This window comes from Rhinolophus sinicus, linkage group LG13 (genome assembly GCF_036562045.2).
Source record: "Rhinolophus sinicus isolate RSC01 linkage group LG13, ASM3656204v1, whole genome shotgun sequence".
Taxonomy (NCBI): Eukaryota; Metazoa; Chordata; class Mammalia; order Chiroptera; family Rhinolophidae; genus Rhinolophus; species Rhinolophus sinicus.
The window spans coordinates 38,782,700-38,801,535 of record NC_133762.1 but is presented as its reverse complement, the minus strand read 5'-3'; the positions used below and the strand labels follow the sequence as shown (position 1 = coordinate 38,801,535).

The 18,836-nt window shown below is 48.4% G+C and overlaps 1 protein-coding gene and 1 long non-coding RNA gene across 2 annotated transcripts in view; one reads left to right on the top strand and one right to left on the bottom strand.

The window, feature by feature from the left end:
• Window positions 1–4,707: 4,707 nt before the first annotated feature.
• Window positions 4,708–8,855, bottom strand: LOC109456274 (uncharacterized). Its single transcript, XR_002138828.2, has 4 exons — window positions 8,720–8,855; window positions 7,069–7,119; window positions 6,481–6,589; window positions 4,708–5,561 (listed from the first exon to the last, which is right to left on the bottom strand). It is a non-coding gene; the product is annotated as an uncharacterized LOC109456274 (long non-coding RNA).
• The window catches only part of XKR7 (XK related 7), a 29,737-nt gene continuing 18,693 nt past the window's right edge, over window positions 7,793–18,836 (top strand). Inside the window, exon 1 of the mRNA XM_019748487.2 lies at window positions 7,793–9,040. Coding sequence (XP_019604046.2) covers window positions 8,457–9,040 — 584 coding nt within the window. The 5' untranslated portion in view covers window positions 7,793–8,456. The remainder of the gene's footprint in view (window positions 9,041–18,836) is intronic.

Genomic DNA, 18,836 nt, shown 5'->3' with positions numbered 1-18,836 from the left:
TTTGTTTCTCAGTTGTTTGTCTTGACCTTTTGTTGTTTTTGGTTTATATATCACATATCAGTGAAATCATATGGTTCTCTGCTTTTTCTGTCTGGCTTATTTCGCTTAGCATTATAATCTCAAGATCCATCCATGTTGTCACAAATGGTCCTATTTCATCTTTTCTTACTACTGAATGGTATTCCATTGTGTATATATACCACAACTTCTTTATCCATTCATCTACCGAAGGACATTTTTGTTGTTTCCATGTCTTGGCCACTGTAAATAAAGCTGCAATGAACATTGGAGCACACTTGTCTTTATGGATAAATGTTTTCAGATTTTTTTGGGTAGATGCCCAGGAGAGGGATTGCTGGGTCCTAACTTTCTAAATTAAAGTTTACATTTATTTTTCATGTACTACAGGATGGAGGGTTGAATTAATCCCACCTCTCAGTTCTTAGCTCGTGGTCATGAGTTAGTCTGCAAAACCGCTCTTTTGTTTATATTATTTTCTCCTTTCCCCCCCATCCCCACCCAATTCTGACCTCACTAAATCCCTCTCTGTTGTGTTATATATGTCCTTAAATACTTGAGATTTCTTTCAAAATGCATAGTAGTTGCTTTATGTGTTTATGTATCTTTAAAATTCTTATTAAGGTCTAACACACAGAAGAGTGCACAAATCGTAAGTGCATCATTCATGAACTTTCAAAAACTGAACACAACCATGTAACCAGCACTCAGGTCAAGCAACAGAACGTCAGCAGCTCCCCAGGAGATCCCCTGCAAGCCCTCCTAACCACTCCCCTGTTACCACGGGTAACCACTCCCCTGACCTCTAACACCACGCACTGGTTTTGCGAGTTTTTGAACTTTATAGGTAAATGGAGTCACAGAGTGTGCTCTTGTGCCTGACTTCTTTCATTCATCATTTTGTTCGTGAGATTTCTATCTGCTGTTGTGTGTACCTGTAGGTTGCTTACCCTCAGTGCTGTTGAGTATTCCACTGGATGAGTGCACAGCAATTAAACCATTCAGCCATCGGTGGACATGTGCTGGTTTTCAGCTTGGGGCTGTTACAAATAGTGCGGATACGAACAGTCGTGTACATGTCTTTGGGTATACACACAAGTGTATGTATTTCTATTGTATGTATACCTAGGAGTGGGGGTGTTGGGTATGTTCAATTGTAGTAGATCCTGATAAACTTGGTATGTGTTTTTAGTCTATATAACTATTATTGTGCTGTAAGTTGTGTTTGTTTCCTACTGGTTTTTTGCTCATCTCCCTTTTTCTATGATCTATCCGTGTACTCTGTTCCTTGCTCCTAGCAGCTCCAAAGCACCCAGAACTGCTTTCCCCATATTTCACTGCCCTCTCCCTTGGTTGTCGATGTTTGAGTTCCCTTTCTCTCCCCATCGACATACACAGGGCTGCACTGAATGCCCTAGTGTGCTATTTATTGCCTTGTCAGCGGACAGGCATAGACTTGTTTTTCTTAAATCCTGCCACATTCTGCTCCAGAATGGTTGTACACGTCAACCATAAATGTACATCCTCACCAACACTAGGCACTGTCCACCTTTCTACAGCTTGCCAGTGTGGTGGTTGTAAGGATCACATTTACCGAATCGATCTCTGGTGAATGGACATTTAAATTGTTTTCCATCCTTCAGGATTATAAGAAGTGCTGCTACAGCGATCCTTCAGCGACATGTCTCCTGGTACTTCTCTGTGAGTTCAACTGCTTCTCTGCCTCATCTTCCTCCACTCTTCTTGAATCCTAGTTCCCAAACACACCCTGACTTTCCCCCTTTTCTGCTTTTGATTGGGCTGTGCCCTCTGCCTGGAATAGCCTTTGCTTTCCTTCCCCACTTTTGAGTGCCTACTCCTCCCTTAAGGCCTTTCCTCCTAGAAGACCCTCCCTCTCTGACCTGGCCCCTCAGGAATGTCACTATCCCTCTGATTTTCCAGAGGGACTTTGGTCCTCCTTTTCCTCTGGCATCAATCACTTTCCTCTTTTGGAATAGACCTGTTTTTTGCCATGATTTTGGTTTTCTTATCAGCCTGGGAGCGCATCGAGGCCAGGGGCTCCATGGGCTTCCCCTTGGGTGCCCAGGGCGCTCAGAGGATGCCTCAGAAGAGGGCTGCTGAATGTTTGAGTGAGGCCGTGACCTAACCATGCCTTGGAGAGAGTTAAGGGTCCAGTCTGTCTGTCTGTCTCTCTTCTTTACCAGCCAGAACCTTTGAAGAGTAACTCATCTCACTGGAAAGAGGGAGGAACATAGAATCAAGACTTCCCCTATCTTGGGTGGGGATGAGTGACTCGAACCATCTGTAGAACGGTACTGGCAAGGTAGGAGAGACAAAGGTGTCCCTTTTGTACCTTTGAATTTTGCACTATGTGAATGTATTAACTATTCAATAAATAAGTACAGTCATGTTTGTTTAAAGGACTTTCAGATTCTATAGGGAAGAAAGTGACAACGGAAAAGAGAAGACATTCCAAGATGACTGAATTGAAGGTGTCTTAGTGACACCCTTATTTTACAAACGAGAAACTGAGGCCCAGAAAGGGGAGGTGACTTGCTCAAGGTCACCTAAGCAGGCAATGGCAGGATCAGGAGTGGCTGTCACCTGGATTTTAAACGGGGGGCTTTTCACATCATAGCTGGCTCAGGGGGAAATTATCAGGAAAACCCTTTGGGAGAGGCAACATTTTAAAGAGCAAGATGGAGCCCGTGCACACCTGGGTGAATAGCCGGAACAAAAGCCGGGTGGCAGTGAGAAGGTTGGAGTGTTAAAGGAATAGCAAAGGGCCAGTGTGGCTGGAACAGAATGAGCAGGGGAAGATGGAAGGAGGTGAAGTCAGAGAGAGCGGGAGAGAGACTCCAGGCAGGGCCGAGGACTTTGGCTGAAAGGGAGGTAGGAAGTAGTCAGAAGGTTCTGAGCAGACATGGAACCGGATCAGATTTCCTCTTTTAAAAAGGTGCCTCTGGCTAATGGTGGAGATGGAACATTAGGAGGGGAAAGAAGGGCTGTAGGGAGTACAATCCAGTTGTCCAGGAGAGAGGTGGCGACAAGGCCATGGCCTGGGGCAGTATGGTGGGGAGCAGAGCTTGGTCTCCCCATCTGTGCAATGGAGGGGTTGGATGAGATGATCCCTTAGGGCCTTTCCAGCTCTGACATTTTGTCATTTGGTAGATTATCTCAGCACATATCAAGTAGGTGCAACCAAGCTTATTTTTCTTTTCTCACAATCTCTGGGTTTCTCCTCTTGGATTTTGCGTCTTGACAGAGCCCGACGATCTGAGGCTCAGAGCGGCAACTCCTGCCCACCCCATCCCTGCCAGCCCCACTCATGTCCCCACCTCCCAGGGACAGATGGGTGGGCAGCAGAAAGCAGCTGGGCCTTGATGCCTGCAGGGCCCCAAGAGAGAAAATTATCTGCGAGTTCATAACCCTCTCTGCCTTGCAAATCTTGAGTTAAAAGCCCCAAATGTCACCACCCCAAGGGGACAAGGGTTGGAGGGTGCCAGGAAAGGGGCAGGACAAGGCACTTTTCTGACCTGCACCTGCCCACTTGAGGGCACAGACCTGGGATGCTGAGAACTCCAGCCCTGGGAGCAGGAAGCCATTAGCACTGAAACTGAAAACTGGTGGCCTGCAGGCTGTGTCTGACCCACTGACCTATTTACTTGGCCTGAAAAGTGTTTTGAGGAAAAAAAATCAGAACAACATTTACGAATCAAGAGATTTTACAATACAATCCAGATTTCTGGCTTCTCTCGAATAATGAGAAAATCTGACCACACCGACTGCCTGTTCCCACATGACAGCATTCAGCAGTAGCTGAGTAGCAGCTGTCCCCATTATTATATTATTTTACCAATAGGTAAATACGTTCACATGATTCCAAAAAAATTATAAATTTGCATGTAATGAAGTCTCCCTCCCATCCTGGCTCCCCTTCTGCCCAGTACCCCCGTCAGTAATCTCATTTTCTTATATATACTTCCAAAGTTTCTTTATGCGTATACAAACAAATACAAATACAGATTGTTATTTCCCCTGCTCACCCAGCTTTGTCTCTTGTGCTGTCCTGTGCTTTTCCCCATGGAGGCCTCTCTGGATTAAGAGACTTTCTTCACTTCCTTTACTGCCACATGCTATTTCATTGTCAGGAAGCCCTGATTTATTTAGCCAGTCCCCTACTGATGGGCATTTGGGTCGTTCCCAATATTTGCTGTTATAAACCATGCCGTGTTGATTATCTCGTGCATAGTTTGCACAGGAACTAAAGGAATATTATTAGAAACTGGTCCAAGCTGAGGGTGCAGTAAGCATGGACTGAGCTCTCAGTTTATTGGGGAAATGGGATGAAGGCTGTTTCCAAGAGTGGTTCCCAAAAAAGCCCCGAGACCATGTTCCTGGGGACTAAGGAAAGGCTCCCAGATTTGCTTCTGCCACTTGATAGACATGGGACTTCCCTTTGGGCCCCAGTATCCCCATCTGTAAAACTAGACAGCGGCTCAGGGAACTGGAAGAGATCTCAAAGGGCCTGTCCATTTCTGACCAGCTGTGGTGTACCTTCTGCCTCCACACCAGCCAGACCCAGCCTCATCTTCGCCTTTGAATGAGCTTGGCTCGGCCCCATTACAGAGCCTTTGCCCAAGCTGTTCTGCCCCCACCCCCCACCCCCTCACTACTTCTGTACTTCCTTATTGGTTCTAGTCTGAATCTCTGATCTCTGACCTCAGGCTACTCAGAACACACTAGTCCAAGCTGCTTAGGGCAGCGTCCCCTCTACAATTCCACTGACAGGTGGGTCACTTCCACCTGACCCACACTTTAGACACCCCATCAAATCCTTCCCCTGTGTCATCAGTCCCTGTTGCCTGAACTAGAGTTCTTGAATGCCGGTTCTGCTATTTCCTGACTAATGGCCTTGGGCAAGTGACAGCACCTCCCCAAGTCCCAATTTCTTCACCCCAAAAATGACTGGTTTGAGAATAATATGATAATCTCTGTGAAGTTCTTAACACAGCTCCTGACGTAAGAGGGATGTTAATTCTGTAAGTCACTGCTCTTGTTTAAAGTAGTTACCTTTTTATAAAATGGAACCTATTTCATAAGGTTGATCATTCATTCATTCATTCAATGATTTTTATAGAATACCGATTGAGTGCCAGGGACAGCACTAGATGCTCGGTGATTTGGTTGGTGAAGAAAATAGATGAGGGGCAGCCAGATGGCTCAGTTGGTTGAGCGCAAGCTCTTAACAACAGGGTTGCGGGTTCTATTCCCACATGCGCCAGTGAGCTGGACCCTCCACAACTAGAGTGAAGACAATGAGCTGCCGCTGAGCTGCTGGTGGGGCAGCTCCGTTGGTTAGAGCGTGAGTTCTTAACAAGGTTGCCAGTTCAATTCCCGCATGGGATGGTGGGCTGTGCCCCCTGCAACTAGATTGAAAACAGCTCTGTGATTCTGTTTCTTCATCTGACTGGACTTGGAGCTGAGCTGCGCCTTCCACAACTAGATTGAAGAACAACGACTTGACTTGGAGCTGATGGGTCCTGGAAAAAACAACAACACATTGTTCCCCAATTAAAAAAACAAAAAGATGAATTATTCCACCACAGCAGCCATTGGCTCTGTGCTACCCCGACCATGGGCCACAACAAGGGCCATAAAAATGTGAGCGAGCAGAGGCACAGCCACTGCTGTTTGTGTGGGACATGATCTGAAGGGTGTGCAACTTCACCATATATGAGTGGTACACCAGTGCGCTACTCAAAGTTTCCAAGGACAAGCAGACCCTCAAGTTCATCAAGAAAAGGGTGGGGACACACCTCTGTGCCAAGAAGAGAGAGGAACTGAGTAATGTACTGGTGGCCAAGAAGGACGGAGCTCCCTCCCCTCTGTGAGTAACAAAACCTTTTCAGAAAGAGAAAATAAAAAATGAATTGTCCCAACTTTCATGGAGTTCCCAGGCAATTCCAAGTAGGCAAACATAAAAAGATAAACTGCTAGTGTACTGAGGTCCAGAAGGAAAAGACTAAAGTGTCATGGAAGCTCATAACGGGAGTGTCAGGGAGACTTCACTGAAGGATAGGGAGCGGGGCACAGCTGGGTGGGAAATCCAGGAGGGCTTCCTGTGGGAGACATCACCCTAGCTAATACCTAGTACTAATTATCCTCACCACAACCCTAGGAGGAAAGCACTGGTTACCACCCTCCTCTTCATTTTACTTCCTTTTCTGAAGCTAAGAGAAATTGAGTGACTTGCCCAAGGTCATGGAGCCAGGAAGGGGCAAATAGGTTTTGAACCTTGGTATCCTGGCTCCAGAGTCTCAGATATAAAAGTGTGTCTTCAACTGACTGTTTGAACAGGTTGATCCTAGGATTTAGGCATGAGAAGTAAAGGGGCTCCCTCCGTGGGGGTGAGGGGGTGCAGAAGTGAGAACCTCATTCTGTGAGGCCCCATCCAGGCACCTGTGAGAAGGCAGAGATCCAGACACATGCAGAACTGGCCCATGGTCATAAGGAGGTCTGGGATCAGATCTCTCCGCCCAGGCTCTGTGCACTCCATGAGTCTCCATGCCTAGGGTGGTAGGAGAGAAAGGACAAAGAAGAGATATTGCTCCTGCTTAAATCACGTTGGGATTCAGACTCCCCAACCAACAAAAACTCCCACTAGTCTACACATGCCTGTGGATAGAGACTGTCAGCTTTGAATCAAGCCTGGAAAACTCCCTTAATCTCCTAATTTTTCTTCCTCCTCCATTTTCAGCCTTGGGCAACAGCTGGCACTCCAACCTCCTGAGCATTGCTGGGACCAAAACAGTCCCTAGCCACGAAAGGGATGCTGGGCTGTAGGACTGCAGATGGCTGCTCCTTCCTGACCCAGGGCAGCTGTCTCCCTTCATCTTCCCTTCCCTGCCACTCAGGCAAGGCAGTCCCCAAACCTCCCATCCTTCCCTCTTCTTTCCTCTCCTCACCTAACTCTCCTCCTACCCTAGGGAGGTAGCAAAGCCTATTCTGGAGCCAGATTATGGGTTTGAATTTGGCTCTAGCACTTACTGTCTGACTCCGAACAAATGAGTTAACTTCTCTGTGATTCCGTTTCTTCATCTGAAAATGGGAGGAAAAAAAAAAGTAAATTACCTCACAAATTGTGAGGATAAAATGAGATAGTAATTGTACAGTGCTTAGAACAGTCGTGGGCAAAGAGAGACTGCTATATAAGTGTTTGTATAATAAATGGCCTACCTAGTTTATCCACTCTGAGCAAAGCAGGGGTGGGGGATGCAGGGGGGTGGGGAACTGGGGATATCCAGGATATATAGTTCCTCATAGGAGGAACCCTACCCCTTGTCTTGGATTACTGTTATATTCTGGTCTCTCTGTCTCTCCACCCTCAGGCTGATTTGCTGTGTGCACTTCTCTCCTCTGGCTGCAGGGTCTTCTTTCAAAATCCTGACTTGATCACATAACTCGCTCCCCCCCCCCCCCCCCCCCCCGCTCTAATTCTGCAGTGGTTCCCCATTGCTTCCTGGATAAAGCATACTTCTGGCCTTTTAGGATCTCATCCCTCAGAACTCTCCAACCCCAGCTTTCCCAGCTTTCCACCTCCCTGGATCTGTGATCTTGACTTCCTTGAAAACATTCCCTCCAGTCTCAAGCCTCCAGGCCTTTGCACTAGCTTTTTCCTCCACCTGGTGTTTCCTCCCATCCCTTCCCCTCTAATGTTGCCCCATTCGCTGTCCTTACTTTACTAGGGCTGTGGCCAGATTAAGGTAGTCCTTAAGGAGAGAAAGGGAAGAGTGGGGAAGAGACAGTAACTCTCAGAGCTGCAGTTTTCTCAGCTTCAAAACAATGAGAAAAAGACAATAAGAAAAGGGACCTCTTAAGATCAAAAAGGGGGTAGAACAATATGTGAACACTCTGGAAACTAGGAAGTGGCCTATTAGCATCGAGTGACTGCTAAAGGGATACTGGGGTGTCCCCGCTAAGCAGCCGCTTACTTCCAAGTTCCGGGTCCCCCCACCCTCCTCAGACCAGGCCACCGGAGGTAAACAGAGGAGATAAACTGGAAGAGGAGAGGATGGGGTGGGGGGTGAAGAAAAGAGAAAGGAAGGAAGTGGAGTGGGGTGAGGGATGAGAGGCAGAGAGCATGTGGCTGAGGCCCCACACCTCTGAGGAAGGAAGGAGAGGGTGACCTGGGATGCTCTCCCGCCGCCTCTCCATCTCCCTTCCCAGGAGGGCTCCCCGACCGGGCCACAGCCCAGCCAGGGTGGGGGAGGGGCGAGGGCGGCGCCGGGGAGAATGAATAATTGAAGTAGAGGGGAGGAGGAAGAAGAGAAGGAGGAAGAGGAGGAGGCGGGAGCCACTCGCGTAGGGTCCTCCCCACTCCGTACCCCACCCCCTCCGCCTCCCGGAAGTCGCTCCCCGCCTCCTGCTCCGCCAACATGGCCGCGAAGTCTGATGGAGCGGCGGCTGCGGCCGGCCCGGGGCCGGAGGGGGCGGCCGGAGGAGCCCGGGGCAGTACGGGCGGGCGCGGGGAAGCGGTGGCAGCGGCCGGGGGCCCGGGAGTGACCGGGGCGGGAGGCTCGGGGCCGCGCTACGAGCTGCGGGACTGCTGCTGGGTGCTGTGCGCGCTGCTAGTGTTCTTCTCCGACGGCGCCACGGACCTGTGGCTGGCGGCCTCCTACTACCTGCATGGTCAGCATACCTACTTCGGCCTCACGTTGCTGTTCGTGCTCCTGCCGTCGCTTGTAGTGCAGCTGCTCAGCTTCCGCTGGTTCGTGTACGACTACACGGAGCCCGCGGGGGCCCCGGGACCCGCCGTCAGCACCAAGGACAGCGGCACCGGCCGGCCCTCCATCAGCACCAAGGACAGCCCCATCGCCTTCCGGACCAAAGAAGGCAGTCCCGAGCTGGGTCCCCGGCCCGCGCCCTCCTCTGCCAGCGCCTTCCGCCGCCGCTGCTGCCGCCTCTGCGTCTGGCTGCTGCAGACCTTCGTCCACCTCCTGCAGCTCGGCCAGGTCTGGAGGTAGGAGAAGTTCAGGTGGAGGGAGCTGACTCGGAGGCGTGGGGGTGGCGAGGGGTTGTCAGCCGCCCCAGCCCTGCTTTGACCTCTCCAGGCCCCCCTCGTGTCCTGACCTCTGCCCCGCCCTACCCTGTTGCAGCTTTGATTTCTTCTCTGCCTCCCTAACCTCTGCCCTCAAACTCTGACCAACCCCAGTGCTATTCTCTCTGATCTGGACATTGAGGGAGGAGGGGATGGAGCAAGAAGAGAGACAGAGAGAAACTCAGGGGTGTGTGAATGAGGAAGGCCCTGGGCTCTTAAGGATGAGTATGAAGCTTGGAACAGGGCCCCATGGCTCCCTCCAGCCCTGACCCACTCCTTTCTGCCTGAATGCTGAGCCTGGGTTTAAGAAAGATCTCAGAAGTCCTTCCTTGCTCTCAAAGATTCTCAGTTCAGAATTGCAGTCTATTCTCAACCTCCCAGGAGAAACGTGGAATTTGAGGAAGCTAAATGAATATCCTGCCCAAACTTTTTGGACTTTTGGGACAAGGTTTGCTGGATCCAGCCAAGAAGCTGTCTAGCTCCTGTTTCTTAGGATTTTCCCAGTTTCCCCAGCACCACTATCATCCCCTCAACAGGACCAAGGATTTGGGATCTTGAATCTGAGATTTGATGGCCACTAGCTGTCCTTTAATCCCAGGATAGTAAGACCAAAACTGAGGCTTTGAACAAGCAGCCTGCTTCTAGGCTTCTTCCTCTGCCAAGACTGATGGTGCCTGTTGAGCTGAGCTGAGTTAATTGGAGATGGGGAATTCTGAACCTAGTGTTCCTCTTGAATCAGGATTGCTCTAGTAGCTTAGGCTCTGCTTTGCACTGATAGAATGAACTTGCCTACTCTGTAATCTTAGGCAAAGCCCCTCCTCCCACCAAGCCTCAGTTTCCTCACCTGTGAAATGTGGGAGAATGCCTAGTTTTCTCATCTCATTGGTCTACCATTCACATATTTCTTACCTGCTGAGGTGGTCAGGTGAGAGAAGGTTTGGGTGAAGACCCTGCAGACTGTAACATATTTTTGGAATGTAATAGATTATCATTATTATCACCGATGTGAGGAAAGCATGGAAAAAGTCAAAGTCACAGTAGAGATGTAAAGAGTGATTATTGCTGTTCTCACATATTTCCTCTGTTACTTGTTAACACATTCTGCCTAATTCAGAAGATTCAGTTCTGGGCTGAGGGTTGGAAACAGGACACCCAGGGTTTGTCCCAGCTGCTCACTTGCTGTGTCACCCTTCTTGTGTTGCCTAATCTCTCTCTGCCTTTGTTTCCCCATCTATGCCTTGCCTAGATTGATGTGTATATTCTGTTTAGCTTGCCCTGGGATAAAATGGGATGGAGTTGTAGCCACACAAGGTGGTGTTATTATTATTAGCTTGACACATAAAAATATTCATGTCTACATCCAGGAACTAATCTGCATTTATCATTCTGTGCCCAAGTGGACAGATGGTAAAAGATATTTTTAGATTCTGAAATGGTAACTTCCTATTCTTGGTAGCCAAAACTTCATTCCCCTTTCCCTTCAGCCTAAAGTGGGCCAGCTGCCCCTCGACTCATTGGCTACCTCAAACCCCCTTCCTCCCCTTGTTCAGAATCTACTTATAAGAAACTAATACTTTTTTCTTGAACATAGAGTTTCCCTTAAACAGGGCAAAAAAAATGACCATGGGGTGGGAGTGGGGGGTCTCAGGGGAGTGGCTGGAGATGGCTGAGAGTCCATTGAGCTCCATGGTTTCTTCGATAAAAGGGCTAGCTATTTCCACTCGCCCCCATTTGTGAAGTGAGGGGGTTGGGATGAAATGATTTTGCAGGGATGACAAACTAATGGCCCTTAGGTTGAACCTGGCCTACAGAAGTGTTTCGTTTGGCTTGTACATTATTTCAAAATTCCAGAAATCCTAGCTTCTCTTGAAAAACAAAAAAAGTAATCTAACAGTATCTGGCCTGTAACAATTTAGACAGGGTATGTGTTCTCCAGTTTGTCCAGTTCCATTTCCTTTGATCACATCTGGACCATTTCACATAAGTGTTAGGGGCATGAGAGCCCTAATTTACAGTTCTATAACAATTATTTTATTAAGCACTCACTTCGTGCTAAGCCTTTTGGTTGCCTTTTTATGTTTCATCTTCTGTATATTTCCTGAGAAACCTCTGATTTGATTGTATTATCATTCCTACTTGACAGATGAGGGAATGGAGGCTCAGAAAGGGGGCATCCTTGCCCAAGGTCACACAGCTAGGGAGTAGGAGAGCTGGGACTCAAGACTCTGCCTTCAAAGCACAAGTTCAACTTATCCACCCTGCAATTCTGCCACTAACATGTCCCCCAAGCTCAAAGAATTATGAGTCTGAGATCCCAAGATTCCAGGATGATAGAAAGTCAGGGCTTCTGCTGCACTGAGATAAGAAAGTGAAAGGAGAGGGAGGGAGTTGGACTATGGGAGTGAGGATGGGAAGAGTGTAAATTGTAGGGAAAGTGCTGGATTAGGGCAGTGGATCAGGAAACGTACGTCTTCATTTGGGTTTGTAACTAGCTTGCTAGGTGACCTTGGACTAGGCTCTTTCTGCATCTGGGCCTCAGTTGCCCTGTATGTCAAATGAGAATATTAGATTTGATGACCTTAAGAGCCTTCCCTTTTCTGGAATTCTGACTCTGGGTCTAATTATCAGAGCTAAAGCCTCTGGGCCCCTGTCCCAAAAGCTTTGGCTTCTAAAATGGCTAAGGGTCGGGCTACATGGAGGAAAGTCCAGACAAGATATGGAGAAGCCAGCAGGGCTGGCATTCCTAGAAATTCAGCAATGTTGGCACGACATGTTTGCTTACCATGTGAAATAGTCCCACAGTGAGCAAGTTCACGGTTCAGCAGCACGTGGTGCAGATGTTCTGAATGGTAGAACCTGGGATAATGAGGAAGGAGATGAGTGTCTGAGACTTCTGGGATCAAAGCTGGGAGACTGGCCAGTCATTTACCTCCTGACCCCACGCCCCAATTCTGAATAAAAGCATCTGAATCCTAAAGATATCTTTCAACTCCTCATGCTTGTACAATGCTGGATCAAAAGCTTAAATATTTTGAGGAGCCAGGTGACACTCACCTGTGTCAGTACATGGGTGTCAGTCCAGAGGATGTTATGGGGTAAGCAGTGTCTTACGGAAAGGGAAGCCACTACCCAGCTCCAGCTGATGTTGCCATGAGAAGTTATGGACCCACTGTTTGTCAGGTCTTCTTTCTCAAAAGAAACGGGAAATTGGGTTTTTGTGTGAATTCTTCCAATTTTCAACTTCTAGTTAAGATATTTCAAAAATAGTGTCAACCAAAGGAAAAACATTTGTGGGCCTGTCGTCTTTGTGACCTCAGTCTCTTCACAGTTGATAAGGTCCTTTCTTATTCTATCCCCAAACAACCCTGTAAAATGGGTGTTTGTATTATTTTAAACACAAAATGGGGCTCTGAGGAGGGAGAGGAGGGGAAGGAATTCATGGACACTGCTCACCCACTGTGCCCGTGTGAGGTGCTCCAGGCACGTGATCTCCTTTTGCTCTGAAACTGTCCCTCTGTTGGCAACTGATATACCCATTTATCAGACAAAATAGTGAGTCTCAGAGAAGTCAAGTAACTTGTCCAAGGTTACCCACTAAGGAAGTAGAGGAAGGTAAGGTGCCAGCCCAGCTTTGCCCAACCCCCAAGCCCAAGCTCTCTCCCTGACACCACCACACTGGCAGCATTGGGGGTTCCCAGAGCAGTGGTCATGTACAGAGACAGATTGACCCCCGAGAGAAGAGTACACAGATCCTTTAGTGGGACATGAAGCTGGCTGTGGGCTAGACACCAACCTGTGTTTTCACCCCTCCCTGCCTGCCCGACCCCAACCCTCTGAGCTATTAAGCCACTCATGACTGTTAAGCCAATTAAAGTCCTAACCCGGTCTCCTCTGACCCAGTGGGCAGCCGAGCGGTGAGCCATGAATCCTGCTTTCCCTAATCTTTGAATTCACTGGGCTTCAGCTTTGCCCAGATCAGCACGGTTTGCTAAGCCAATTAGTGGGAGATGCTCTGGCATGGGATTCCTCCCAGGCTGTCAGGATCTGGGGATCCCAGAATAGGGAAGAAGGGAGGCAAACTGGGCTTTGAAGGCCATCCCTCTAGGGCCCTCTCTATGTCTATGCCCCCGTACTGCTCCCTCTGCCTTCTCATGAGCCTGTGCTCAAGAAAAGTTCTGAAATGAGTTAGTGACTTACTTGGTGTGAAAGTCAAGCTCTGGGTCTCCTCTCTGGGAAGCCATATTTTTGGCATAACAGTTAAGAATAGGGACTCTGGAATCAAATGTCTTCAGTGATCCTATCACTTCCCATACGTGACCTTGACAAGCCGTGTGATCTCTGTTTCTGAGTTTCATCCCTTGTAAACTAGGGACCATAATAGTACACCTCTTGGGTTGTTTTGAGATTTAATGAGATAATGTGTACCAAGAGTTTAGCTTTCGCAAGGGCTTTCGCATTGTTACATATTCAGAACCATTGGCAGTGATGAGTGCCATCAGCCTGGGCTTTGTTCCCTGTGGAAAGATGTCTGTTCACTGAGCAGGTGGCCAGGGAGGGGGCAGGAGGGCAAGAGGGCCTCAAAGGCCCCTGAAGCCATAAGGACATTGCAGCTGTTCATTTAATCTGCAGTCTTTCATTCAGCAAAATCTTTCATTATGGAGCTCCAGGCACGATATCAAATACTGGGGACAGAGTGGTGAACGAGACAAAGTCCCTCTCTCATGGAGCCTAATAGTCAAATGGGGGAAACAATAAATAAATGAAATAAAATATAATATATAATATTATGGGGGCACATACACAAAAAAAACTTTCCTCCAACCTTCTAAGTTCTTCTAGCTGGGCTAATAATCAAATTGAACAGAGAGAGATTAGCAGGAGAAAATGCCCCAAGTTGATTATGGATGTAGATGCAGGGGTGCCAGAAGGTATGAGACCTGAAGACATCTCGGGCAGCTGAGGTTTATATGCCATTTTAGACAAAGGAGAAGGGGATTTCAAAGAGAAAGCAGGTAATTCACAGGGAAACAACATGTGGTAAACAAATTCTTGCTGGGCCACCCAGAATCAATGGGAAACAGGAGAATCCAGCCAACAGATTTTTGCTTGGATCCTCCCAGTTTGCCGCACTTAATTCAAATAGGCTAAGATGACTATGGTAAGATTCCCTTCCTGAAGCACGTTCTTCTATCTAAATTCCGTTAGGCAGGTGAGAGGGAGACCCAAACTTTCTTTCTGGGTCTTTTGTTTCTTAAAAGCCAGCTTAAAATCAGTGTCCCCAAAGGCATATTTTGGGGTGGCAAAACTTTGGTCCCCATAAAATATAATGGGTCCAATAGTGGTAAGTACTATGGAAAAAGTGAAACAGTGTAGGGGGCTACAGAGGTCCAGGGAGGAGGGTGTGGTTCTTTGAGATAAGGTGGTCAGGGCAGGCCTCTGCAAGGAGGTGGCCTGTGGGCAGAGGGCTGAATAAGGTGAGGGCAAGCGGTGTGGCGGTCTTGGGAAGGGTGTTCCAGGCAAAGGGAAGAAGAGTGAGGAGCAGGCCTGCATGGCAAAGGCAGGGAGTGGAGGAGATCATGGTGAATAGCTTGGCTGGGGTTAGATCACACAGGGCCTCACAGGCCATGGGGAAGACTTGGGCTTACACTCTGCTTGGAATGGGGAGTCCAAGAGGATATGAGCAAAAGTGGGATAGGGGCTTGACTTATGTTTTACAACATGCACTCTGGCTGCTGGATGGAAAATGGACTGGAGGGAGGCCAGGATAAGCCTGGAGACCCATGAGGAGACTGCTCAATGATCCAGGTGAGAGAAGATGGGGGCTGGACCAGGGTAGTAGCAGCAAGGGTGTGGGTGTGTTTCAGGCAGAGAGGACATAATATCTTTCCTTCTCTGGTCAATTTCCCCATTGGGGACAGATAGTTAATAGTTAAGAACCCATACTCTGGAATCAGCCATGTCCTGTGTCTGCCACTTTCTATGACTTTGGACAAATGGCATAACATGTGTGCCTCGATTTTCTCATCTGTACAATGGACATTCTAATAATAGTACCTATCACATGTGGCTTGGGGGAGTAGTAAATAATGTATAGATAGTGTTTAGCGCAGTGCCTAGGATACAGGAAGTGCTCAAATCTCCTTAGCCATTACTATTTGTATTATTTATAAAATGGGACAGGGATTGGCTTCCATAGTGATTTTCAAACTGTGTTTCCTGGCCTTGTCACCATCGTTTCAACCTGAGTATCTCTGGGTTTCTCTTTTTTCATATGTTGGTTATATGTCTAAGATTTTGTTCAGACAGCCCCACAGCTAAAACATGTTTGCAACCCCTGGAACTCTGGTGACTACCCACAAGGGTCCTCCCTGCTCTCACTTTGCAGGCTTGTTCCAGTCCAGCCTCACCACCCACCTCCTGGGAGACCCCTCTCTGGGACTTCACCCTCACAGCCCTCCTCTCCCTGCCCATCGGACAGCAACAGGCAATTAGAGCTGCTCCTAACAGACACCGTGGCGGCAGTTGGGCTCAGCGTCCCCGGTTTGATCTATAAAGACCACACAGGAGAAGCCCTGGGGGGAGGAGGGAGGGCTGCCAGGAAATGGCTTTGAACCCGCAGCTGGGGCGAATGTCCCCAGGGAGAGGAAGGAGGATGGGTTAGGTTCCACTCTGGCCTCTCCATTCACCACCCTGCCTTTGTTTAGGCCTCCGAATTTTCCCCTGGGAAATCCTATCAGCCTCCGGTTCCCCTCCACCCAACCCCATCCCGCCCCCACCGGTAACCAGAATGATAGTTGTGGAATCCACGTCATAAAAATGGCAGAATGATCCTTGTAAGGCTCAGATCTGACCCTGCCACTCTGGAGCCAGAGGGCTGGTACTGGCTCCCCTCTGCCCCTCAAGCGAGGCCAAATGCTTTATCCTGGCATCAGGCCCTTTGCCTCCTGCTCTTTTGTCTCCTTACTGTTCCACCCGCCCCACAACAGCCACACCCTCCTTTCCCTCACACCTCTGAGCACTGCCTGCAGTCGTTCAGTAACACCCGTTCCCATTCTCCTCCCAGGGAAATTCTGCACATCCTTCAAGGCCAAGCTCAAATGCCACCTCTTCTGAGGAGCTTTTCCTGAATAAACTCAGCATGTGCCACCGTCTGCCCCTCAAACCCCACCTCCCATTCCCTCAATCAGGCAAAAGTTGTTTTTTTTTAAAATCTAAATTGGAAATTGCTTAGTTGTTTTGTTTGTTTATAAAAGAGTCGTACAGTTTTGTTGAAACCTCAGGCATCACAGAAAAGATATAAAGAAGACTCCCCCCTCTGCTCGTTGTCTCTGGAGACAAAGAAATAGGGTTAGGGGGCATTTCTATTTCCTAATTAGATATTTCTTGTACTGCTTGAAGATTTTACTCTGGGTGTTTTTTTGGGGGGGCGGGTAATATTGGGGAACAGTGTGTTTCTCCAGGGCCCATCAGCTCCAAGTCGTTGTCCTTCAATCTAGTTGTGGAGGGTGCGGCTCAGCTCTAAGCCCAGGTGCAGTTTTCAATCTTTAGTTGCGGGGGGCGCAGCCCACCCTCCCATGTGGGAATTGAACCGGCCACCTTGTTGTTGAGAGCTCCCGCTCTAACCAGCTGAGCCATCCAGCTGCCCCTGTGGCAGCTCAGTGGCAGCTCGTTGTCTTCAATCTAGTGGAGGGCGCAGCTCACTGGCCCATGCGGGAATCGAACCAGCAACGCTGTTGTTCAGAGCTCACACTCTAACCAATGGAGTCATCTGGCCGCCCCTTCTCTGGTTTTTAATGAACCAAGATATACATGTATACATTCATCTGTTGTTAAAAAGTCAGATATTACTGAAAATTATAGCACCATTTATAGAGACTTAGATTAGATCATTCCTCCTCATAATAATCCTGTCAGGTAGGGAGTGTGGTGAGGAAGAAGTAAGACTGTGGAACCAAAACTCTGGCTCTGCCATTTAGGAACTGTGTGACCTTGGGCAAGTCACTTAACCTCACTAGGCCTCAGTTTCCTCATCTGTGAAACAGAACAATAATCTCCCTAAACAAATGGCTATTGTGAAGGCTTATTGAATTAATATATGGAACATGCTTTCCACATCTGTAACATGGGCCAATAATGCTAGCTAACACTAACTGAGTTAGTGAAAATTGAGGCACAGAGAGTTTAACAGCCTCCCAGTTAGTAAGTAGCAAAACTAGGGTTTGAAGCGATATAGTCCGGCTCCCAAACCCATATGTGTAAGCACCAAGCGATACTACCTTCCACTAGTTAAGTGTATTCTTACAAAACAATCAATCCTATATTGTTTTGGGAAGAGGGGAAAAAATCAAAACAGTATTTAAAAAATGTTATTTCACTATAAAGTCCCCACAGTTAACATTCTGACTTCTTCCTCTCAGCCTTTCCCCTAGGAACAATTACTCATTCCCCTTCAGCCTCACAGTCCTGATCATATTCTGTTGTGATCATCTGCCCACCTGCTTGGTTTTCCTACTAGATCACAAGCCCCTGGGGAATTGAGGCCTTGTCCTTTCTTCTCCCTGTCCCAGAGCAGACCCTCTGTTGCTGTTGGTGGCCTTGTACCCAGCCAGCTCTGGCGAGGTCCATGGCAGTTTCTTAGAACTTGAATTCTGTTGAAGCAGGCTTTGCGTCTGTGGCTAAAGTAGAGGTGCTAAGGCAGTGTGGGAGCCCTTTGCTATTGTGGACACGGCACTGAGGTCAGCTCGGCCTGCATCTGCAGCCTTCCAAACTGTCATGGACAAATGCAGGCCAGGGGCAATGCATTTGTACTTGTGTAAGATGTACTGGGCACAGCCCTGGGTTGAGTTCCCGGGAAGATGCAGGTGTGGCTGACTTAGGAGATGAAGGAAGTAAAGTTCCTCGTATACAGTAGGTGCTCAATAAATGTTCGTGCAAACTGAATAGACTCTTTGAAAGCAGAATCTTGAGCACAACACACTTCTCTGCCTGGGGTTCAGTTCCCCCATCTGTAAAGCCCAGTTGGAGGCTTGAAAATCCTGGATGAGTTTTCCTAGGACTCAGACAAGAGAGCAAAGTAGCTGAGGGCTGGGGCACTGGTGCAGCTTATGGCTCTGTGGCTTCTAGCTGTGTGGCCCTGCGCAATTCACTTCACCAACCAGAGCTCTAGTCTCATCTGTGAAATGGGGATAGTGGTGGTATCCACCTCTTCAGGTGGATATCCATCTTGTAAAGATGTCTGGAAATCATGTAAATGCACAGGGCTTGTCACATACCATACGCTCAGAAAATATTTACTACTGTCACCGTTATTACTGGCCTAGGTTGCAGCCCATCCTACTTACTTAGTAATATGGTGGGGTGGAAGAGGGACACCCAATGCTTGCTAACCCTCTCCCACTGTCCCCCTCTCAAGGAAGGAGACTTGTTCTGTGGCTCCAGACACAGATGGTGTGAGGACAGATGACAACCCAAGGTTAAAGGGAGGGAGAATTTGTCTGAATAGAAGCAAGGACGCCTTGACAATCAAGCTGCCCAGACACAGAGCGGGCTGTTCATGAGGGTGTGAAGTCCCCATCAGCCAACGCACACACGCACACAGAAGTGGCTGACTTTGGCAGGGAAGCGATAGCAGCCTCCCACATGGGATTGGAGGGTACACGAGAAAATCTCTGCAGCTCCCTACAGTTTTAAGAGTCTGTGCATCTAACTTGGGGGCTTT